Genomic DNA, 25,645 nt, shown 5'->3' with positions numbered 1-25,645 from the left:
TAGCAAGGAGAAGGGTAAAGCAGAATCTCTGAAGTTACTTTTTGCAGCTGCTGAAGGAGTAATAGTCGATCTGTAACTGTGTTTTATCTTTTGTAAGTGCCCAGGCATTCCATGCATTCCAGTTGTTAAACCCTGATTCGTATTGAATTTATGTGCTAGTCGCAGATATGGAAAAAAAAACCACAAAAACAAAAAGAAAAAACAAAACAAAATAAAACAAACTAAATTGTATGATGGATGTGAGCTTGGGAGAGGTTGTATTTAAAAGTGGCTAGAATATGAACTGAATTGGATCTAGGAAAATGGAAATAATGGATTTATGTTTAATATGCTGTTTTTCTGACATCTGTAAAAAATTGCAAAAGGTAAATGGGACTGAGGAATGTAACTATTGCTGAGCTAATTGGAATTGCATACTAGAATTAAATGGAAAAACAAAAAAGTGAAATATCCCAGGCCTGTGCTGTACAGATTGAACATAAATTTCAGGACTGTGCCAAGCTGCAAGATAAACTCAACCTCCCCTGTCCACGTGGCCTTGCCTGTGTCTAAACTGCAGCAAGAAGAGAAAGAAGAAAAAAAATAGAAAAACCGCTGCTAGAATTGGCGAAAGGGGGTGGGGGGCAGCCAGATACCTCTCAGGGTAGCCTCTCACAACCAAAATAATGCAAGCTCCCCTTCGAGAAGATACAGAAACTAGGAGCAACAGAAAGTAGGAATTTGGAAACATTAGATGAAGCCTGGAGAGTATTTAGTAACAGGGAAGAGGAAGATTGTTGAAAGGGGATGGGAAACTAAAGAGGTTGGAAGGCTTTGAAAGCCTTTAGAGAGAGATCAATGTATATTGGGAAAATGAATGTCGGGAAAAGTGCAGAGGAGGTAGGTAGAGAGAGAATTGGACAGTAGCAAGTTTTGAAAAAGACTGATGGGAACCTGGAAAGAACAAAAACAAGTGGAATTTTTGGTAGATTGCCAATAAGTATCAATTACATAGTAACAAAGGGAGCCACTGGCCAAAGTGAAAAAGCATATTTTTGTGAAATTGGATAAACAAATAAGCATTCATAAATTTTTATATACGCCCAACTCCCCGAAAGCTCTTTTGGGGAGAGATCTGTTGCAACAAATGGGTGTGGTAATCAGATTTGAAAAAGGAGAAATTACTCTGGAGGTAAATGATCAGCAATATATGCAAATAATGGGCTGGCTTTTAGCAACTGTTCCCACAGAAGGCAAGATTTATGAAGAAGTCGTGAACCAACTGTATCCCAGGATACAGATTACTGATGTGCCTGGAAGGGCCAAAATTGCCCCACCTGTCAAGGTAAGGATAAAGGGAGGACAGGGAAAGAATTCGGCTAGTAATAGAGAAATTCCTGCAAATCGGGTTATAAACAAAATAACTGAAGACCTCTACCTAGTGGTAGCAAACCCATACACCCTTCTGACTGTATTAACCCTGATTTGATTTGGTTTACTGTTTTAGATTTAAAAGATTCTTTTTTGCCTCCCTCTCCATGAAGCCAGCCAGACAATATTTATTTAAAACCCAGCTCACATGGACAGTGTTGCCACAAGGATTTAAGAACACCCCAACAATATTTGGAAATCAGCTTGCTAAAGATCTTGAATCTTGGGAAGCCCTATCTGATGAAGGACAGATACTACAATATGTGGATGACATTTTGATTGCTACCAGAACAAAGGAGACATGCATAACCTGGACCCCACAGACCAGAAGCATGGCATGGGCAAGATCTGAATAAAACCATGGGGAGACGCTTTAAATTGGTGCTTTGGAATCAAAACAATCAGAGTATATGTGTTACATTACCCACTTCTGCAGGAGAGAGCTTTAAGTTTGTGGTAATTAACCAAAACCTTTCTGAAATTCTATCAAAGAAATTAAGTTATGTCCACCTTGACATATTTTGATCCTTCTGGTCCTTCTGGGTGACCATCCCGGGTGGCACTTACTGCATCAGCAAGAAGAAACTCAAAAGAGAAGACAAATGCTATGACTGCAGTGAGCGGGGTCACCACGCCAAAGAATGCAAGCTCCCGTCACAGCCCAAAATATGCCATTTCTGTTGGATCACCAGCCATATGGTCTCAGGGACAGGTTATGAATATGTATAGGCATTCCTAGAACTTTCATGAATATGTAACACTTTACTGCATTTAACCGAGCTCACAGCTACTGGAAATTTGCACACGTCTTAGGTGGAATTATTCCCCCGTGTGTCCAGCGCTGTAAATAAACATACCTCTTTACAATCTCACAGGTTGTAAAGTTATTTCCACGCCTCAGACCCATGGACAGAGGAGCCCATGCTGGAGCAGGTTTGCTGGCAGGACTTGTGACCCCGCGGGGGACTCACACTGGAGCAGTCTGTCCCTGAAGGACTGCACCCTGTGGAAGGGACCTGTGCTGGAGCAGTACTTGAACTGTAGCCCTTGGGAAAGAGTCACACTGGAGAAGTTTGTGGAGGACTGTCTTCCATGGGAGGGACTCCATGCTGGAGCATGGGAAGCATGTGAGGAGTCCTTCCCCTGAGGAGGAAGGAGCACAAGAGCCAATGTGTGATGAACTGACCACAACCACCATTCCCCATCCCCCTGCGCTGCTCGGGCAGGAAGTAGGGGCAGGTAGAGAATTGGAGAAGAAGGGAGGGGTGGGGCAAAGGTGTTTTAAGATTTAATTTTTATTTTCTCATTATCCTACTCTGATTTGATTGGTAACAAATTAACTTATTTTCCCCAAGTCAAGTCTGTTTTGCCTGTGATCATAATTGGTGAGCAATCTAGCCCTGTCTTTACCTCAACCCATGAGCCTTTTGTTATATTTTGTCTGCTCTGTCCAGTTGAGGATGGGGAGTGATAGAGAAGCTTTGGTGGACATTTGGCATCCAGACAGGTTCAATCCACCACAGATAGTCACTTAGAAGTTGAAACCATTATAGTCAATGATACTGATCAAAATTATAGTATTATTTTACCCAAAGTAGTGCAGCTCTGAGGGTACATACTAAAAATGTCCACACCAACATAGCATAGATTATGGGAGGTAGGGTAGTCTTGGGATAGTATGTTCTAATTAATGTTCTATTAGTTAAAAGATGTCAAATACTACCTGCGCTTTCAAAGAAATAATAGCTTTCTACATAAACATCTATACAATTCAGATTACATTTGTGAATAAGCAAGCAAAGAAATGTTTTTCTGGAAATGAATAAATTCCAACTTTTTATAAATAAAAAATGATGCAGTTCTTGTTCTAAAGAAAAAAAAATATGTTTTAGAATATGTTTTAGAAAATATGTTTAGAGAATATGTTTTAGAAAATATGTTTTAGAATATATGTTTTAGAAACTGGTCAGGTGCCTCAATTACCTTCTGGTAATACTTTTAGTTAGGCCTGTGGAGAATCACCTGAACCTCAGAACTCAATTAAGAATGTTACATGTTAAAATTATCTACCTTGTCTTATTTCTATGCCGTAGTCATCTATGCTTTCAGCATCTGAATATCACAGTAAGTCATAAATTAAGAAAAGTCCTTTGTTGTTGAATATGTTTACAATATGTCAACTATGAAATGTGGTGGGCCGATGTCCAGCTACTCAAATTATCATATATGCGCAATCTGCATGTACAAAATGAAGTTGTTACATGCTTAATGTGAGAACATTGACTAGCAGTTGTGCGACTGACCTAAAACAGCAGCATTAATTGTGGAAGCTATTTTGAAATTATATCCCCATAATATTGCAGGCAAACAGGAGTGTCATGCTACTGACATAGTACAGCATCACTGGTAGTATATGTAGCAAGCAGCTTTTGCATGATCTGCTATGAATCTATGGCTTAGGAAAAGTAGTCTTTGGTGAGGGAAAGTATTGCCTCCTAGGTGACACTAGTGTACCACAGATGGGCATGTCAGCCTTTGTCTAGCAGGTGAAAGTATGTGTGGGGTTAAAGAAAATAGCTCGAATAATAGTCATTGTTATCATTTATAACATTTGTTAAACCTATTTATAAACATCACGGTTATAATATTGTTGTGTTGTGCAATAGAAGCCATATAACTTATGCAGAGAATATTAGAATATACAACAAAATAATAAAAGAACACTTTGTGGCATTACTTTAATGCTCAGTTGTTAGTTCCAACACTGTTAAGACAATGGGCAGATGGGGATAGCAGTGTTTCGGCTTGATGTTAACTCAGTCTCTTATTCTGAGTTATTTTCTGATTTTTTTTAAGCATTAAATCAAAGTAGTTTTTATGGAGGCACTTCAGAAAACCTAAAATGTAAAGATATAATAATTTGCAGATTATACAAATCACTTAGGTTTTTATTACTAAGTTTAAATGAGCTGATGAGAATTTCAAGGTAATAATTGTCTTTCTGATTCTTTAACCAAATTTTTTTTAGATTGTTTTTCTGATGGATGTAACACCATATTTTATTCCATCCTCTCTGTCAAATATGTTTTAAGAAACCTTGTCCCCATACAAAAAATAAACTACACCTAAATAAAACCAAAATAACTGAAAATCAGTATATAGCAGCTAATGAAAGTCAAGGATGATTTTCAGTGTTTTTGTCTTGAGAATGTGCTTTGAAAATGAATGTGTCAAATACTGTTAGGAGAAGAAAACCCAGGTTTATGTGAAAGCCCCTCTGTATAGATACAATTATATATGTTAAAATAACATTGACAGTGATTCAGACCAGTTTGCATCACAGCAGTTACTATTATTAGCAGTTTGGGGTTTTTTCTTACTGATTTTTCTTTAATCCTTTTGATTTTCCCATTTGTTTTTTCCCAGAGGAATATGAGGCTAAGAGTTTTTGATGGATGATAGCATCTTCCTTTCCCAGCAGCCACATTCTTCATGTAGGAACAACATGCTTTGTTTAAGAAGGCTAAAGTACAAGTGAAGAAGTGTAACTCACAGACAGTGCTGAGCCTGCAACTCTAAACTGTAATATTGATCTGTCTTTAGTACAGTGTAGACAGAAATCCTATTTTGTTTTAAACTGTAAGTTTTGTATTAGCTACAAGGTTTGTAATTAGTGTTTGGTCCAAACATGGAGACAATATGATGTCATGTCTAGACAACATACAAATTAATATGAAAGAAATTGAATTGCAAATTCTATACTAATACAAATTACATCTTGTTAAATATAATCCATAACTATTAACTGATTAAATGTAGTTGTTGGTAGCTACAGGGTATTGACTTCCATCTGTGATTATTAGAGGCACAGCTTAATCACTTATTCTGCGCTGAGAAATATTTAAAGTAGATATCATATACACTGACTCTTCATGCTTGTCCGCTAAACGGAACATCTAACAGTGGAAATCATAAATGCACATTTTAAAATTTTGTGTAAAGTCTATCTTGATTTTCATAATTAGCTTCTGGTTAGCGGAAGCTTAGTTCTTGTTCTGTTGACTCTGGTTTCCCATTTTCCCTTTTGAGAAGTGCACATCTCTGTAGGAGAAATTCTATGACACTGCAAAAAGTAGTTTTCTCATATTTTTTCACGGAAACACCCCAAAAGTCAGTTTTAGGCGGACAACAAGTTCCAAAACAGACTTTATTCTAGCCAGAAAAGTGTAGCCAATAAACCAACTAAAAACAGGGTTTATACAATTATTTAGCACTCCAACAACATAAAATACAGGTTCTTATATCAGTTGAGGAGATTATTGGTGTATGACAACATAAGAATAATGAGGATCCACAACATGCACGCATTCACTCACAGTTAAAAAAAACAGAGGCCTCTCACTCAAGGGTACCCAGAAGAAATAATCACTCACCTGGGTTAGGCAAGGACTCACACTCATTCAAGAATATATCCAGTAAACAACTGCTCACCACAGGGTGAGGGTGAGGTGCTCACAAATCCTGAGAAGTCTCCTTAGATGGGGTTCCAGTCTAAGGGGAGGGCTCCAGTTCACAGACCTGCTGCTCCGAGAAGATCACTCAAAGAGGGTCTTTGGCGGGGACCCCATTTTTATAGCCTGGTCAGATCTGGCTGTGGGCTTTACAACATAGTCCGGAAGCTTCTCAGCTTCTCTGGCCACCTCCTTTGTTAAGGACCCTGTCAATCGACAGGGTCCCACCCCTCCTGCCCCCCCTGCTGGTGGAGGTGAAGTCACCCTGCCCTGGGGTAGGGGAGGATGTGACTGCCAGCACCTTCATGGAATATGAAACAATTTGAATGTAATATGCATGTCCTGGAAGGGAAAAAAAAAATCTGCCAAATTATTATATAAAGCCATACAAAATTTACTCTATCCCTTTCTTTGTCAGCTCAACTTCTTCATAATTTTAGTACACATATCTGTCAGTGTGTTGTTTACATTAGTGAATATCCAGCTCTGAAATGTAAGCAGCTTTAGTGGTATGGGATTATGTCAGACACCTGTTTATTTCTGACAACAGGTTTCACATATTTTGAATAATAACAATAGAAATATGTGGCAGTTGCACATCTCCCTGAGATCGGAGCCTTCAATAGGGCAGTTGATGGCTCCTTAGCACCTTTTGTGCCCCATTGTGCCTGTCCCAACATACACATCTAGGGTGGTGCCACGTAGATTTTTAGTACTGGTAATATGTAGAATCAATGCTTTAAAAAATCATAATAGAGATGTGTAAGAAACATTTAATGAAGAACTGTTGTTTTTACATAACTGAGGACCTGGCGCCTGACCCCAGCAGGGGGGAAGGACCGAGAGACATCGGACTATGAATCCTTAATGTAAAACACAGTCTCTTCCTGGAATAAATACTGATACCCATATGCATTCTGATATCTGTATTTACAAGTTAATTTAGGGGGAAGGGTAGCCAAAGTACCAGAAATCCATATTTTAAATAGATCGATAAGGGGAAGGGTATTGTTAGAATTAGAGGAATAAAATATGTAAACTGAGGCAGGCATCGGGTAGTCTGTAAACCCTGAAGTACCCAACCAATGGGGAACAGGGGAGGGAATTTGCAGTTGGGATTTGGGGGGGATATAAGCAAGGGCTTTTGCCCTATTATGTGTGCCTACCTTTAGGTAGAACACCCGGTCTTGCAAAATTGTTAATAAAATATGCTTTGCTGAGAGATCCTGCCTGGGCCTATTATATTGGCAAGATAATAGCTTCCTACATGTAGCAGGGGTGGGGAGAAGAAAGGGGAAGTGGGGAAAGGGGGAAGACAGAGAGAAAGAAAGAAAAAACCAAGTCACTGAAAGCCTATTCTTTGCTTTACCATAAGAGAGATGAAACCTCTTCAGGAGCTTATACTTAATTTGTTGGAATTACATTTTCATGTTACTATCTCAAAATGACAGTCTCTGAATACCCTAGCACATTATTGGTTTTACTTTCTTCTCAATATTCCATTGAAGCTCTTAGTTCAAAAACTATTGTGTTGTTCTGTTCTGTTTTATATTCTTTATTCAAGTAGTTTCAGAAAGAAATATCCTAAAATTTTATTTAGCACACACTGTGATTGATTTTATTGATTATAAGTAACATACTGGGAGAAAAATAAGTAAATTCTGTCATTCTCATAGTTTTCTACTACTTTGTGGTTTAAATATCATAAGCACATTATTAAGTTATATATTAAATATTACAATAAATCAAAATTTGACCTATGGGAAAACATAAATGCTCAGAATTTCGTATATATTTTAACCAGCTCTTATAAATGCCTTTTCTTAGTCATATGTGGAAATATGAAGTCTGGTGAAATAAGGTAGCAAGAATTATACATGAAGTCAGATAAAACCTGCAATGCAGATGAAACGTTTAAGTCACTGATGTTTTTCTTTGACTAGGTCCCTCCAGATTAACTATCTCCAGTAATTAAATAATTAATTAAAGAAGTCTGTTCTATACATTCTGTTGTTGCTCAGAATTTCTCCAGTTGACTGTGCTTGAACTTTATCTTCACATACCCTCCTAAGCTGCTACACATTCTCTATGTCAAAGCCCACAAGAGCCTTTTGTAAGTTTTCCTTCAGGTTTCCTCATTCCCAGCCTTAGCCCCTAGGCAGATGTCTAGTAATATCTGCACTTTTTTCAATTTGGTATTTCTCACTAACATCATCTAACTCTATTGAGCTTCCAGCACAAAAGCCATCACAAAGCATTTCAGAAGCAGCAGAGGTTGAGTCTGGCAAGTTGTGGAAGACTACCTAAATTTCTTATGACAGTATTAAAAACAATGGCAAAGTTTCTGCATTTCTCTTATATCTGGTAGATATATAATGTTCTCCACAGTGAAAGCATGTAACAACTAAAGTAATCCTTTGTGCATTTCAAATAAAGAAAGTGAAATTTACAGTCAAATGGTAGTAGACAAACATTTTTTTCTAAATGAAACATTTCTGTTGCTTACAGATAGTGCTTTTCATAGAATCATAGATTCACAGAATCATAGAATAGTTTGGGTTGGAAGGGACCTTCAAAGGTCATCTAGTCCAACCCCTCTGCAATGAGCTCAGACTCTAAAGAATGTATTTGGGGAATGGAAGAGTATGAGTTTCAGAACATCTTTAATATTCAGCATGCTTCCTTACAAAACAAGTTTTGATTTTTTTAATCCTGTAAAGCAACTTCTGCATGAAATTTCATCATAACAATAATATCAACAAAAATAAATTCATTTTAGAAATAAAGAAATTGAAAGATCATTTTAGATGAATAGAATTTGAGTGGGTGATGAAAACTTAGGAAGTCTGGAAAATGTGGGCAAAATTCTGAGACAGCATTGGGAGACATGACATTTACAATGTGGGTTTTCATTATGTCCAAGGTAGAAAAGGAGCAGGCAGGCTAGGTTGCCACATTGGCAATCTAGACTGTAACGTGTAGGGGAGAGCAGTGTAGGGGAAAGGGACCTGGGGGTCCTGGTGGACAACAGGATGACCATGAGCCAGCACTGTGCCCTTGTGGCCAGGAAGGCCAATGGCATCCTGGGGTGTATTAGAAGGGGGGTGGCTAGTAGATCGAGAGAGGTCCTCCTTCCCCTCTACTCCGCCCTGGTGAGACCACATCTGGAATATTGTGTCCAGTTCTGGGCCCCTCAGTTCAAGAAGGACAGGGAACTGCTGGAGAGGGTCCAGCGTAGGGCAACGAAGATGATTAAGGGACTGAAGCACCTCCCTTATGAAGAAAGGCTGAGGGAGCTGAGTCTCTTTAGTTTGGAGAAGAGGAGACTAAGGGGGGACCTCATTAATGTTTATAAATATATAAAGGGTGAGTGCCATGAGGATGGAGCCAGGCTCTTCTCGGTGGCAAACAGTGATAGGACAAGGGGTAATGGGATCAAGCTGGAACACAAGAGGTTCCACTTAAATTTGAGAAAAAACTTCTTCTCAGTAAGGGTGACAGAGCACTGGAACAGGCTGCCCAGGGAGGTTGTGGAGTCTCCTTCCCTGGAGACATTCAAAACCCGCCTGGACATGTTCCTGTGCGACCTCACCTAGGTGTTCCTGCTCCAGCAGGGGGATTGGACTAGATGATCTTTTGAGGTCCCTTCCAATCCCAAACATACTGTGATACTGTGTAATCCTACTACATCTTCACCAAGGGCAGTTCCTGCCTGACCAACCTAGTGGCCTTCTACGATCGAATAACTATATCAGTGCACAAAGGAAGGGCTATGAATGTCATCTATCTGGACTTCTGTAAAGACTTTGACGTGGTCCTTCACAACATCCTACTCTCTGAATTGGAGAACTATGGATTTGATGGGTGGACTGTTCAGTGGAAGAGGAACTGTCTGGATGGTCACACCCAGAGAGTAGTGATCAATGGAACAATGTCTGGATGGACACTGGTGACAAGTGGTGTCCCTCAGGGATCTGTATTGGGACCAGTTTAATATCTTCATTAATGACATAGGCAGTGGGATTGAGTGCACCCTCAGCAAGTTTGTGGATGACACCAAACTGAGTGGTGCCTTTGATATGTCTGAGGGGCAAGATGCCATCCAGAGGGACCTGGACAAGCTTGAGAATTGGGCCCGTGCGAACCTCATGAGGTTCAACAAGGCCAAGTGCAAGGTCCTGCACCTGGATCAGGGAAACTCCCGGTATCAATATAGGCTGGGGGATAAAGGTATTGAGAGCAACCCTGTGGAAAAAGACTTGGGGGTACTGGTGAATGACCCACCTAGTAGACGAGGGAAAGGCTGTGGATGTTGTGTATTTATACTTCAGTAAGGCCTTTGACACTGTATCCCACAGCATTTTTCTGGAGAAGCTGGCAGCTCATGGCTTGGATGGGTGCAATCTGCAATGGATAAAGAACTAACTAGAGGTTCATAGACACTGTTACACATTTGCTTGCATACTTCTGTACTTGCATATGAACATGCAAAAGTTAATATTTACAGTTGCATTCCTAGCACTTGCAAACTGTTTCCAGTGCCTCAGAAATGAGGCCCACAAAATGTCCATAAAACTGTTCTATTTCATATATACAATATCTTTTACAGTTGAGATAATTTTCAGAATCATCTGCTGTTCTCTCTCTCGGGATTACCACTTGGTGAGGTTGCACTGTGTATCCATCACTTTGTATATTCTTTCATTCTTGTTGTTACTGTTTGTTCAGGATTTTTCTTTGCTGTTCCATTAAACTGTTCTTATCCTAACCTGCCAGTTTTACCTTTTGTTTCCTGATTCTCTTCCTCATCCCACCAGGGTCAGGGGAGGGGTGAGTGAGCAGCACGTGGTTTTAGCTGCCGGCTGGAGGGTGGGCTGGGGCTAAACTACGACATCTGCATATATGGGACCTTAAGAAGAAGCAGTTTGTGAAAAACTATTCCGTTTCCTAGGACGGATTAGTGATTTGAGGTTTTGCCATTATTTGATTGAGGAAATGTCTTTGAAAAAAACCCAATGATTAGGATTAGTTTCCAAGTTTCTTCACTGAGTTAACAACCTTTCAAGACATTTCTGAAAGAAAAGCTGCATTATTGCACACATCATTTCTAATTATATAATTCTGAATAGGTACAGTGTCTTTATTATTATTTCAATGGAAAGTAAGTAGCAAAACACAGTTTTAAGGAAAAAAAGTACCATTATTTGCAAAAAGATTTTTTTTTTTGTTACAGTCAAAAAGACTCTCTTCTGCTAACAAAATGCCTATTAAATCTAACTTATATTACTACAAAAATTCTGTAGAGTCAATTCAGTAGCATTGCTCTCATGAATTTGACAGTACTGAAGCTATAAAGAGATCTTAGACATAATACACTCTTATGTTAAAGAATTACTTAATAATACTAGCATTTAAAAAGCTTATCAGGGAATATTAATAAGTTTTAAATACTCTTTATCTTCAGTAAAATACATATTTATATGCAACAAAAGGTGTTTCTAAGCAGAGAAAATATTAACTAATATGAAAACCTGTCTTCAAATGTGTTGTATAGTTATTATATGTATTATATTGTATGTAGTTTTGAATGAAATCCTAATATTTTCTCCTAAATCTCCTCTTTTTAGTGACCCTGGAAAACAGTTGGGGAAATTTTATTGTACCCTTTAAGGCAATATTAAACACTGATACTATAAAATTGGTAAATTAATAAACTTTTAAAACTACTTTTTTTTGTTGTTGTTGCTCCTTCATAAGTGTGTCACCGACTAATCATTCTTACTTGGCTTATATTGACAGAAAAATTATATATGCATTACAGTTCTTAGAAACCATTAACATATCACACGCCTATTCTAAGAATTAATTACATAAACATGAGGTTACTTATTCTACGGTCTCTACTGCCATCTAACGTCCTTTTTGTGGGCATTACAGTCTCTTACAGTCCTTTTGGTGGTCGTTTCTTCCCCTTCAGGGGTCATTTCTCATCTTCATCACATGCCTGCTAACTGAATTCTCCACGTTGGCAGCACACAAGCATATATTTAAGCAAGATTGTATAGTCTTTGGTTAATTATTACTTCAGCACCCTGCTTCAGGTTCTATTTCTAAAGACAGGTCTTGTTTCAGGAGAATATGCTGTAAATCTATGACAATCCTAACAATAGGGTGTAATTACTAAGCACAAGGTTACCTCTGGTACAAGATCTGCTTATACAAAGAACATTGTGGTTGGATAGTCTTAAAAAAATGCTACAGTCCTATATTTCCTAAGCTATATGGATCCTGTGATTTCTTAATGGTTAGAAGTACAACTTAATAACCAGAAATACAGGTATCAACACGTTTGTGCTTAAATATAAAGAGATTTAATGAACAATGCATTGGACAGAGTCATACCTCCATAAACGATTCTACAAGGATACTGCAAACATGCAGTACCAGCTGATTCGTTATATACACTTGTGCCAGTACCAATCATCAGAGCACTGGCATCGGACGCCTTAACTCGCTGTTCAGTTCATCCCCCAGCGCCAGTTCTGTTTACTAGAAGTGGCCCCCTGAGCACATTCTATGATCATTACAAGACAATACTGCAGGATTCCTTATCTTATCAGCAAGGGAATATAAAGTAACTCCCTTACCAGTTCTGCAGCTAGGCCTTCTTGCCATCCACTCCAGATCATTCCTTGGTCATGAATTACCATTGCTGAACAGTTACAATTTGAATTTCCTCTTCAATATAATTGTCCTTCCAAATACCCAAGTCAACTTTGGTGCCTTCTTTGTCTCTTCTGTTTTCCTTCCTTCAAATCCCATCCATTCTCTTCATAAAATAAACAAAATTTATCCCTTCTTCTCAATAATGAGTGGGAAGACATTCCTCTGAACTTCTATAAATATATTTTCATTTATATAAGTTACCTGTATCTCTACCCCATTCTTATCAGTCCATATAACTCCTTGGTGGTACAAAAGGCTCCTCTGTTACAATGAGCTGGCTAAATTTATCTTGCGGCCAAGGAATTTGTGCAACACAACATAGGCCTGAAGGCCGTGCAGCATAGCATACCACAGGCCTGGGCTTACTGAGGTAAACTGTTATGTGGATCACTAACTCCTCAATGAACAATGGTCTTCTGTTCAGGATCACTGCAGTTACCCAACATGGACAGAAAAGTATTTGTAGTAATTCAGATTAATTTCAGTTTTGTAAAGAAAAAGTGCTTGCAAAAATTGTAAGCAAATACTTTGAAAAATCTCAGTGATCTGTGTTCACTCTTTCTATGGCTGCTTTTCCTAACATGGCTATGAAGAACCTCAGAGTGGTGAAACTGAAGGAATCAAATACATATTTGTTGGAGACAAAATAGATGATGGCAGGAGGTGGAACCAGGCAAACTCATTCTTAGAATTAAAACTCTGTACAGTCCTGCCTCAGTGACAGAGTAATTAATCAACTAGACCTAACTTATTATGAGACTAAACCCTTCTTTGCTAAGATGTTATGAAACATTCTCCAAAACTAAGTCTGAGTGAGCAGAGAAAATATGCAGAAAGTCTAAATGTTCCAGGAATTGCCTCTCAAACCTTGTATCTAGAGATTGAATATTTTTCTCTTTTATACACATAAATTAGAACTTCCTCATACATATAGGCTTCAGAAGATTTGCCTTGAATTTGTGCAAGAACAGAACACAGAGCTAGGATTCTGCTACCTATTTGTTTCCAGTGGTCAAATAAACACATCTTAAATAAAAGATATGTGAATTTTAAACTCTATCCGATCATTAGAAATTGAAGCTGTGTAATGTCAAGCGTGCAATTCAGAAAAGTGTATTTGTGAATGGCTTGTTTCCTGAAACTGTCTTGCATCCCATATTAGAGCACACATTTTATTCTTTCATCTTAGTGCTATTACAAGTTCTGTATCAAAAACCAGAAGTGATGTATTAATGCATTAATGGTGAGCAAATATCAGAGATAACATGGAACTGGTGGGACTTTAGACTTTACACTTGCCCTGGTTTCATCTGGGACAGAGTTAATTTTCTCCTGAGTAACTAGTATAGTACTGTATTTTGGATTTAGGATAAGAAGAATGTTGATAATACACTGATGTTTTAGTTGTTGCTAAGTAGTCAAGTACTTTTCAGCTTCTCACACCATGATAGGTGCACAAGAAGCTGGGAAGAGGCACAGACAGATCAGCTGACTCAAACTCACCAAAGGGATATTTGATACCATATGATGTCGCACTCAGTATAAAAGCTGGGAGAAGAAGGAAGGGGAGGATGTTCAGAGTGATGGCATTTGTCTTCCCAAATAATCATTATACATGATGGAGCCCTGCTTTCCTGGACATGGCTGAACACATGCCTTCTGATGGGAAGTAGCAAATGAATTCCTTGTTTTGCTTTCCTTGAGTGTGTGGTTTTTGCTTTATTTATTAAAGTCTCTTTATCACAACCTAGGAGTTTTCTCACTTTTACTCTTCTGATTCTGTCCCCCATCCCATCGGGAGGGAACGAGTGAGTGGCTGCATGGTGTTTAGTTGCTGTCTGGGGTTAAAGCACAACAACACAGTACAGGGGCAATATGACCTGGAGAAATGGAAACCAACTCTAGAAAAAAGCAAGCTTGAGTTCCAGACATGCCACGCTGTAACTTGGGCAAATCATCTAATGTGGTGGATTTACTCCAGGTACCCACCAAAGCCACACTATCACTTCCTCTCCTCTGCTGGACAGGGGAGAGAAAATATAATAATAGAATCATAGAATCATTCCGGTTGGAAGAAATCCTCAAGATCATCGAGTCCAACCATAACCTAACTCTAGCACTGAACCATGTCCCTAAGAACCTCATCTATGTGCCTTTTAAACACCTCCAGGGATGGTGACTCCACCACTTCCCTAGGCAGCCTGTTCCGATTGGTTCTTCCTTGTTTGCAAGTATCAGATCCAGCAAAGCACCTTTCCTTATTGACTCCTCAATTACTTCTACCAGGAAGTTGCCATCAATGCACTACAGAAGTCACATAAATTGCTTGAGTCCTGCTGTGTTGTCCCTCTAGAAGACCAGGGTGGTTTAAGTCCTCCAGGAAGAGGAGGGTCTCTTCTCCCAGTTGTTTGAAGTAGACTCATCTACTTCTTGATCAAGAAGTCTGGAACAGGGTCCCCAGGGAAGTAGTCACAGCTCCAAGCCTGACAGTATTCAAGAAGAGACTGAACAACACCCTCAGACACATGTTGTGAACTGTGGGGTTGTCATATTCAGGGACAGGAGTTGGATTCGATGATCCTTGTGAGTCTCTTCCAACTCAGGACATTCTATGATTCTATGATTCTAAGTCTATAGTAGATACCCACTATAACAGCACCCATGTTGATCTGCCCACTAATCTTGACCCATAAGCTCTCAGCTGACTACTGATCTGTCCTAAGGCAGAGTTCCATGTATTTCAGCTGCTCTCTCACATAAAGACCAACTCCCCCTCCTTGCCTTTCCAGCTTGTCCTTCCTAAAAAGCCTCTATCCCTCCACTGCAGCACTCCAGTCATATGAGCCATCCCACCACATCTCCATGATCCCAAATGAGGTCATAGCCCTGTAACTAAATACAGACTTTTAACTCCTTTTTCTTCTCCATCCTGCAAGCATTATTGTAGAGGCATATTAAAGAGACACTCAAGTGTGCTGAATCCCTGGAAGAGACTTGAGAACTTTCACTATAAGGCTGTTCTGGAGGCACTTCCCTGCTTACATGCCTGTGCTCAAAGGGATTCCACTTTGGCTCTGTCGTTTTGTTTCCATCAACCCAGACCCTTGGTTTGCCCACTCTGTCCCCAACTATAGTGCTTGTTTGTCGAGCAATTACTCCCTCCAACATCATCTGCAATTTAAAACTCCTCCTACCAGTTTGGCTAGCCTGTTGGCAAAGATACATTTGCCCTGTTTATTCAGGTGAAGCCCATCTCTTCCAAGTAGCTATTGACCCTCAAAGAGGGTCCCATAGTTGTAGAAACTCAACCCTTGCTGTTGAAAGCAGCTATATAATCAGTTGTTAACCGACAGGATCCATCAAGTTTTCCTCTGGCCTTTCTCCCTGTTGCAGTTTCACCCAGCAGTCAGCTAAACACCACACACAGTAGTTCACTCACTCCCCCTCCCCACTCCCCCACAGTGGGATGGGAGAGGGAAATGAAAAAAAAATCAACCCCATGGGTTAATATAAAGACAGTTTAATAAGACAGAAAGACAAAATAATAATAATAATCATAGAATCATTTTGGTTGGAAGAGATCCTCAAGATAAGCGAGTCCAACCATTAACCTAACACTGACACTAAAACATGTTCCTGAGACCCTCATCTATACACCTTTTAAACACCTTGTGGGATGGTGACTCCACCACTTCCTTGGGTAGCCTGTTCCAATGCCTGACAACCCTTTCTGTGAAGAATTTTTTCCTAATATTCAATCTAAACCTCCCCTGGCACAACTTGAGGCCATTTTCTCTCATCCTATCACTTGCTACTTGGGAGAAGAGACCAACACCCTCCATGCTACAACCTCTTTTCAGGTAGTTGTAGAGAGTAATAACGTCTTCCCTCAGCCTCCTTTTCTCCAGTCTAAATGTTTGAGCCAATGCAGGCAGGTTGCAGGAACAGAGGCCACAGATGCAACACAAAGAGCAAATTTATTTTTGTTACTTCTCTAACTAGGGAATCTCTGAAACAGCACTTAAGTTCCTAGGCAGAGGTCACACAAGTGCAGACACAGGCACTGCAGAATTCTGCCCCTGGTGAAGATCAACGAGCCTCAGCCTGTATATAAGGATTCATGTGAGTGCAGTTTCTCACACTGTTTTGATCTTTCCCTGCAGGAATCTCAAGGATGTATGATAAGGTGCCTTTACAACTTTTTTCACAGGCCTGTTATCTAAACACAGAGGTTGTCCTTGTGATTTATGTGTTTTCTACACCCCAGTTGCAGTTGCTTGAGCATATTTACAATTCTCCTCTTTGCCATTCTTGTGTTATTCCCACACATTAAACAACCCCAGTTCCCTTGGCTGCTCTAAGACTTGTTCTCTAGACTTGTTCCCTAAAACACAGTATTTGAGGTGTGGCCTCACCAGTGCTGAGTACAGGGAGACAACCACTTCCCTAGTCCTGCTGGCTGCACTATTTCTGATACAAGCCAGGATGCCTGGCCACCTGGGCACACTGCTGGCACATATTCAGCCATCTATCGACCAATGCATCCCAGGCCTTTTCCGCCAGGCATCTTTCCAGCCACTCTTCCATAAGCCTTTAGCCTTGCATGGGGTTGTTGTGATCCAAGCACAGGATCTGACACTTGGCCCTGTTGAACCTCATACAATTGGCCTCATCCCATCGATCCAGATGGTCCAGATCCCTCTGTAGAGCCTTCCTACTCTCAAGCAGAACAACACTCCCACCCAACTTGGTGTCATCTGCAAACTTACTAAGGGTGCACTCAATCCTTTCATCCACATCACTGATAAAGATATTAAACAGAACTGACCCCAATACTGAACCCTGGGGAATACCACTTGGGATAGCCACCAACTGGATTTGACTCCATTGACCAGAACTTTTTGGGCCCAGCCATCCATCCAGTCTTTTTACCCAGGGAAGAGTATGCTCGTCCAAGGCATGAGAAACCAGTTTCTCCAGGAGAATACTGTGGGAAACATCATCAAAAGCTTTACTAAAGTCTAGGTAGACAACATCCACAGCCTTTCCCTCATCCACCCATGCTGACTGGGCCTGATTGCTTTGTTGTCCTGCATGTGCCATGTGATGGCACACAGGATGATCTTCCCAGGCACCGAGGTCAGACTGACAGGCCTGTAATACCCTGGATCCTCCTTCCAGTCCTTCTTGTAGATAAGCATCATGTTTGATAACCTGCAGTCAACTGGGACCTACCTGGTTGGCCAGGTCTGCTGATAAATAATTGAAAGTGGCTTGGTGAGCACCTCTGCCAGATCCCTCAGAACCCTTGGGTGGATCCCATCTGGCCCAATAGATTTGTGCATGTCTAAGCAGAGTAGCAGGTTGCTAACCATTTCCTCTTAGATTATTTGGGCTTCATTCTCTTCCCCATCCCTGTCTTCCAGCTCAGGTGGCTGCATACTTGGAGCACAACTGGCCTTACTGTTAAAGCCTGGGGCAAAGAAGGCATTTAGTACCTCAGCCTTTCCCTCATCCTCTGTCAGTTTGTTTCCCCCTGCACCCACCAGAGGGTAGAGATTCGTCTTAGCCCTCCTTTTGTTGCTCATGTATTTATAGAAACATTTTTTTGTTCCCTTTTATGGCAGTAGCCAGATTAAGCTCCAGTTGGGCTTTGGCCCTTCTAATTTTCTCCCTGAATAACTTCATGACATCCTTGTAGTCATCCTGAGTTGCCTGCACCTTCTTGCAAAGGTCATAAACTCTCCTTTTATTCCTGAGTTCTAGCTGGAGCTCTCTGTTCAGCCAGGCCAGTCTTCTTCCCCACCCACTCGTATTTTGACACATGGGGACAGCCTGTTTCTGCGTCTTTAAGACTTCCTTCTTGAAGAGTGACCAGCCTTCCTGAACTCCTTTGCCCTTCAGGACTGCCTCCCAAGTAACTCTGTCAACCAACCTCCTTAACAGGTCAAAGTCTGCCTTCCGGAAGCAGTTCTGCTAACCCCCTTCCTTACTTCTCTGCAAATCAAACATTTCATGATCACCATGCCCAAAGTGGCCTCAGTCCATCATGTCACCCACAAGTCCTTCTCTGTTTGCAAAGAACAAGTCCAGTGGGGCATCTTCCCTAGTTGGCTCACTGACTGACTGTGTCAGGAAGTTGTCTTCCACATCCTCCAGGAGTCTCCCAGACTGTTTCCTCTTTGCTGTGTTGTATTTCTAGCAGACATCTGGTAAGTTGAAGTCCCCCACGAGAACAAGGGCTAACAATCAGGAGACTTCTCCAGCTACTTACAAAATATTTCATCTGCCTCTTCATCCTGGTTGGGTAGTCTGTAACAGACTCCCACCAGGATGTCTGCCTTGTTGCCCTTCTCCTTGATTCTTACCCATAGACTCTCAACCGTATCATCACTCTCATCAAATTCCAGACAATCAAAACACTCCCTAACACACATCGCTACCCCACTGCCTTTCCTTCCTTGGCTATTCCTTCTGAAGAGTTTATAGCCATCTATTGCAGTACTCCAGTTTTGGGAGTAATCCCACCATATTTCTGTGATGGCAACTATATCATAGTTTTCCTACTGCACAAGGGCTTCCAGCTCCTTCTGTTCGTTGCCCATGCTGCATGCATTCATATAGATGCACTTCAGTTGGTCTGTTGATCCCCCCACCTTTTTTGGGGGTCAAGCCCTAATTCCTATGTGATCATTCTCAGGTACTTCCATAGTTTCTAACTCATTAATAACCCTTTTGGCTTTGCTGCCACACAGCAGTAACAAGCCATCAGTCTCTGTTATACATTGAAGCAAGAAAACTCTGTGATGTGCACAGAAACCTGTCAGTTAATAACTACCACAGCTATATCATGTTCAATTCAAAACTGCCATTGTATTGAGCTGCACATTGGGCTGTGGTGGGTTAACCTTGGCTGATTGCCAGGTGTCCACCAAGTTGCACTCTCACTCTCCTCCCTCAGGACAGAGGGAGAAAATAAGATAAAAAAAGCTCATGGGTCATGATAAAAGGCAGTTGAATGAAAGAAAAAAAAGCAAAGGTCACACACAGCAGCAAAGCAAAGATTTATTCTTTACTTCCCATCAGCAGGCAATGTCTAGTCACTTCCTGAGAAGTACAGCCTCTGTACACATAATGGTTGCTTCGGGAGACAAACTCCTTAATAGCGAATGCCATCCCTCCCTTTCTCTTAGAGAGAAATGCTGAGAATGAATTCCATTTCCACCTTGGGAAAGAGCAGAAATAAGAAAGCTGGCTGGTAATTTTATAGGAACTTTGTTAGATCATGTTGGATCTGTTTCACAGAAACAGAATAGATTCAAGTGTTCTTAAATTCCAGGTAGGCTTCTGATACCATAAAATCGGCAAATAAAAAGCTTCTAAAACCGGAGTTTAAGATTTTAGAAACAGTATTCTTTTATTGGTGCCAGGCACTTGCGGGAATAACTCAAACAAGCGAGGGCGCCGGATAGTTTCTAGACAAAGGTTATATTCACACAGATCATACATATTCATTAAATTTCCAAGAAGTTCTTTACATATGTATTACATTTCTCAGAACCACTTAGCATATGCAAATGTATGTAGTGCATGTGCAGAGCAGTGAGTTGGTGGTCTTTTGAGTGCTGCAGGAAGAAGTAAGTAGTATTCATCACGTTGTCCTTTCAATGAACTCAAGTCCTAGGCATGCACAGTTTTTTTGTTAGTCAACTTGTAACTGCATGGTGTGGCAGTTACACATCCCCGCTGAGCCTTCAATAAGGCAGTCAATTGCTCCTTAGCACCTTTTGTGCCCCACTGTGCCTATCCCACACCTAGGGTTGTGCCAAGGTGCTGACAGTCACATCCTCCTCTGCGGCGATTAGAAACGACGCATACCAGTATGCAGACAGAAATTCACACAGAGGCAGAGATCTTGTTCAGGAAGGAGTGCAGAGCCTGGCCAAGCAGAGAGCTGACCTAGGCCTAGGCTGCCTTCTTTATTCACCATTGACAGTTTATAGGATTTACAGATACGGGCCTGGACTAAGATGTTTACAAAAAGGTGGTTTTCCACTAATTGTTATTAAAAACACACTAAACTCATGTGATGTTTGTCTCACTTGTTTTTCCACTCATTCACAGACCCGGCCCAAGGACATTCACACATCCCATGCACTTGGGGGCAGTTATCCGGCCCGAGATACCATTCTCACGAGTCTGGGCTATAACTTTTTACAATTACGAGAAATGTACTTCAAAGTAATCTGTCCAAGGCCCTTTATATATTATTATGTTAGTATTATGTCTTCGCCCATCCAGATGGTCATGTTAGTATTGATCTTCCTTTATCATCCAGGTGGCTGGAACCGCACATCTTGCTTTCCCACATTTTACTTTCCAACATTTCCCCCTTTTTTGTTTTAAACATCAGGTTCTCAATGAGCACGGTAAGGACCCTGGCTTCATTTTCTTTGCATTCTGTATCATTCTCCAGGTGATTCGGAGGACTACAAGAAAAAACATCACACAAGCATATCCAACTCCCACAAAAACCCATATATGCTCCCACAGCAGGTCCCGTTTTCAGCTTTCGAGATGGCCTTGAAATTCCTTTGAGCCTGGATAGTTCAGAAATAAATCTCCATCTAATAGAAACCCATCCACACATTAACTTCAAGAAAATCCCTCAAATCTCCCACAATTCCCCCTTTTTGTTTTTGAACCAGCCAGGCCTTGTTTACGACACACTGAATCATCTTTGAAATACACTGCAGCATACAACATATGATTAACAACAATTATTACAGTTACATATAATGTAGCTAAGCCTTACATAATAAGATCAAACAACTACTCTTCTATTTCCAAGCTTTTAAACCATTTGTTAAACCTTTTCTACTATGACAATCTTATTAACGTGCTGTTTTAGTTTGTCTAAAGTACTATGAAGAGATTCAGAAGGATCAGACAAGTTAATACAACACATTTTCTCAAATTTTTCACAACCATGACCTAGTGTTAAAAGTAAAAGATCTATAACTGTGCGATTTTGTAGAGTAGTATGCCTAATACCATCAACATCTACTATTAATTTATTTAGTATCTCAGAAGTTAGATTAGCCTGTTTAAAAGACCAATAGCTTAACTTTGATATGTCTTCTAAAAGCTTACCAGCTGCTAGACTAGGGAGAAGGAGTGCAGTAGGTACTATGGTAGGAATGTCTCATAATTTTACCTCATTTTTGCATTGACTGTCTAAGTATAATATCACCCTTTTGACTCTCCTGCTGTTGCTCAAATTGCCATTCTCCACAGAAGGTACACCACCTGCTTGCTAATAGGCTTCTAGACCACCAGGTCTGTGAGCATCTATAACACTGAATTAGGATCCATGGTTTACATCTGAAACAGTCCTCACAACTTATCTCCCTCCTGTCCATCTGCATCCGTTGAATCTTTGTTGAATCCACTTCAATCCTCAGCCTGTAATGACACAAACATAACCTTTTCCCCAGGTTATCAACTGATGTGACCTTTTCCATTGACCATTAACTAGTGATTTGACCATAACTAAGGCAGATTCTTTCTGATTTAGCATGGTTTTGGGTCATACTTGCAAAGTGTTTCATCACTGGGCAAATTTAGGCTGCACCACTTAGATATAAGTGATTCATCACATAGAATGCTTTTGACAATTAGTTTTGTGGTGTTTTCCCTACTTCTCCCCCCTTTTTGCTTAAAAACAAAACCAAAAACAAAACAGTTCAAAATCAGATACGTGCGTTGGACCTTGACTATGTACTCAGAATCACCCATCAAATTGAGAGGTTCCTCCTTAAAAAGCTCTAAGTAATTTAAAGCTGCACCAAGTTCTGCTAATTGGGTTGAACCTTCAATAATTTTTACAGAATGATGCCAATTGTTATCTTCACGCCAGACCTCTACAGCTTTATGAGACTTCCCTGAACCATCAACAAAAACTTTGCAAGCATTTGGGATAGGACCAATACAAGTATGGCCTGCGACCTGATGTTAAAGACTTGCAGGTTCTGCAGCAATTTATATTTAGGCATGCCAAAAACTGTGCTGTTAAAAAAATCAGTGCAATTTACAAGGACGTAGATTGCAAATAAAAACCAAAATTAAATTTCACAAATGGTACATATATGACAAAAGGATCATGGCCTATTAAGACTTAAATTAATTCCCTGCATTTCTTGATCAGAGTAACAATCGGTATATCAGTCTGTTAGCATTCTCATCATACGGTCCCACCATAGCCACAGGTTGTTCAGCTCTATCAGTGTAGTATTTGCTTTATCAAAACATTGGCTGTTAATACTAGTGGAAATACAGCATTCGAAATTTCCTTGGAGATTTCTCACTTGCAGCAAACAGATCTGCACCATCCAAGCAGCTTCTTGTAGGCCATGCAACTAAACAGAATTCTCAGAAAACGTTATTTGAGCTTACAATTTACTTAACAAATCTTGACCCAAGAGAGGTACAGGGCTTTCTGGCAACTACAGGAATTCATGTATTAAAACTTTGTTCCAAATTTGGCATTCCATTGGTCTCAAAAAAAGGTTTTTCTTTCTTTCTTTCCCATGATCTCAAAAACTATCACGGTGAATTTACTAAGAAGTTTCTTACAACTAGTTACCACAGAATAAGTCTATTAACAAATTTTGTTTTAATTTCCCAGTTTCATTAGAACTACGGATCTGCTAGGGATGCCTTTAAATTTCACCCTCAGACTGCTCCATTCAGTATTACAACATCGCTGCAGTGGGGGGGAGAGAAAACCCCCCTTTTTCCACTTTAAAAGCGGGCAGCCAGGTTTTTTCTTTTTTTTTCCTTTTTATTTCTCTTCTTGCTGCAGTTTAGATACAGGCAAGGCCACACAGGTGGCGTTAATTGCTGGTGCAAAGTGGGAGCTACCAGGGATCTAAGTTTATCATGCAAGCACAGGCCTGGGATATTTTGCTTTTTTATTTTCCCATTTCATTCCAGCCATAATACACTCTATATGCAATTCTAATTAGCTGAGTAATAGTTACACTCCTCAGCCCCATTTACCATTTGCAATGTCTTACAGATGTCAATGAAAAGCATATTAACCATCAATCGATTACTTTAATTTTCCTAGATCCAAATCAGGTCATATTCTAGCAAGTTTTAAATACAACCTCCACCAAGTTCACATCCATCATAGCATTCAGTTTTCTTTCCCATACCTCCAACTAGCACATAAATTCAATGTGAATCAGAGTTTAACTACTTAAATTCTTTTCTGGTTTCAAAATTATTAAATAACAATAAAAGCAATTACTCTAATGTATAAGGATGCATCCTAAGGGGGAGCAAGGTGGTATTTTAGTAGCGGAACCGGTTCTCATTTTGTAATTATCTCCCCAAACAAAACTCTTTTGGTACCAAATATAAATAAGCAAATTAAAAAGCTGAGCTCAGATGTGAAAAGCAAATACGAAGTTCAAATATGCAGATAGATCAGAGTTACACTAATTCAAGACAATATCTCGATTTTAGCATTGCACCTTTGAGCCGCCTACTGCTCAGCCAGTTGGAGGTGCCGCTGGGTCTCCCTGACAAAAGAGGTCAGTGCGCGCTGGAGCCCCATCGGCACCCGCCCCCCTGCCACCGCAGCAAGCTGGAATGGGCAAGGCTTTTATTAGCGTCTCATCTGGTGCGCTACAACTGTTATTCCAAAACCAGGATTCTTTACTTGGTGTGCATACAAAAGAGCCAAATCCATATAACAGACAAAGACCTATTTAAGCTGTAATATGCTTAAACTCAAAAACTAGCATGGTGAATATACTAAGAAGTCTCTCACAACTAGTTACCACAGAATAAGTCTATTAAAAAAAATATATATGTTGGTTTAATTTCCCAGCTTCGTTAGAACTATGGACCCACTGGCGATGCCTTTAAATTTCACCCTCAGACTCCTTCATGCAGTATTACAGTTCTCTAGCAGTAACATTGCTGGGGAGGGGAATAAAACCTCCCTCTCGACCCCATCTGAGATGGCAGGATCTCCAGCCCAGCATGGAAACAAATCAGTTCGAACTCCCCATCAAACCAACCTGGCTCCACTCCACACCCAAATCAGTACCACTCTGACCCAGAGAAGCACTGAGCACTCTGACCCCCAAAAGCTGACCAGTGTGAAAGACCAACTTCAGCAAGGAGGTAAAATGATGAGCTCTCTCCCCAGACGTGTCAAAACCTAGGAAACAAGACTGAAGCAAAAAGAAACAGCACCAACAACCCCTGATTCAAAGCTGAGAAGCAACACCGTGCCACAACAAGGATGGATCACAATATTCCAGGAGAAAAAAGACAGTGGGGGGAGTAAAGCCCCCCTTTCTCCACTTAGCAGTGGGCAAACAGGTTTTTCTTTTTCTTTCTTTCTCTTCTTGCTGCAGTTCAGATGTAGCCAAGGCCACGCAGCTGGCGTAATCGCTGGTACGAAGTGGGAGGCTCTGGTAAACTGCTCGGGTGCAATGAGCTGAGTTTTTCAGGCCTGTGTGAAGCTGCAAGATATTTATAATCAAACTGTACAACACAGGCCTGGGATATTTTGCTCTTTTGATTTCCCATTTCATTCCAACCATAATACACTTTATACGCAATTCCAAGTAGGTCAGCAATAGTTACATTCCTTAGTTCCATTTACCTTTTACAATTTACAGATGACAAAAAACAGTATATTAAGCATCAATCCATTATTCCATTTTCCTCAATCCAAATCAGTTCATATTCTAGCAACTTTTAAATACAACTTCATACAATACCAAGTTCCTATCTATCATAGCATTTAGGTGTTTGTTTGTTTTTCTTTTTTTCTTTTTTCTTTTTTTTTTTCTTCAATGCAAAGCAGAGTTTAACAATTTAAATTCTTTTCTGGTCTCAAAATTACTAGATAACAATATAAGCAATTACTCTAATGTGTAAGGATGCATCCTAAGGGGGAGCAAGGTGGTATTTTA

At 40.2% G+C, this 25,645-nt stretch overlaps 1 protein-coding gene across 1 annotated transcript in view; it reads left to right on the top strand.

The window, feature by feature from the left end:
- Positions 1 to 25,645, top strand: part of LOC135577215 (katanin p60 ATPase-containing subunit A-like 2) — a 140,619-nt gene that overhangs the window by 14,648 nt on the left and 100,326 nt on the right. Inside the window, 1 exon segment of the mRNA XM_065045109.1 lies at positions 9,936 to 10,186. Within this exon segment, the coding sequence (XP_064901181.1) occupies positions 9,936 to 10,186 (251 nt within the window).

Source organism: Columba livia, chromosome W, assembly GCF_036013475.1.
Source record: "Columba livia isolate bColLiv1 breed racing homer chromosome W, bColLiv1.pat.W.v2, whole genome shotgun sequence".
Classification (NCBI taxonomy): Eukaryota; Metazoa; Chordata; class Aves; order Columbiformes; family Columbidae; genus Columba; species Columba livia.
Note: the sequence above shows the minus strand (reverse complement) of the source record. Positions and strands in the feature narration are given on the sequence as shown.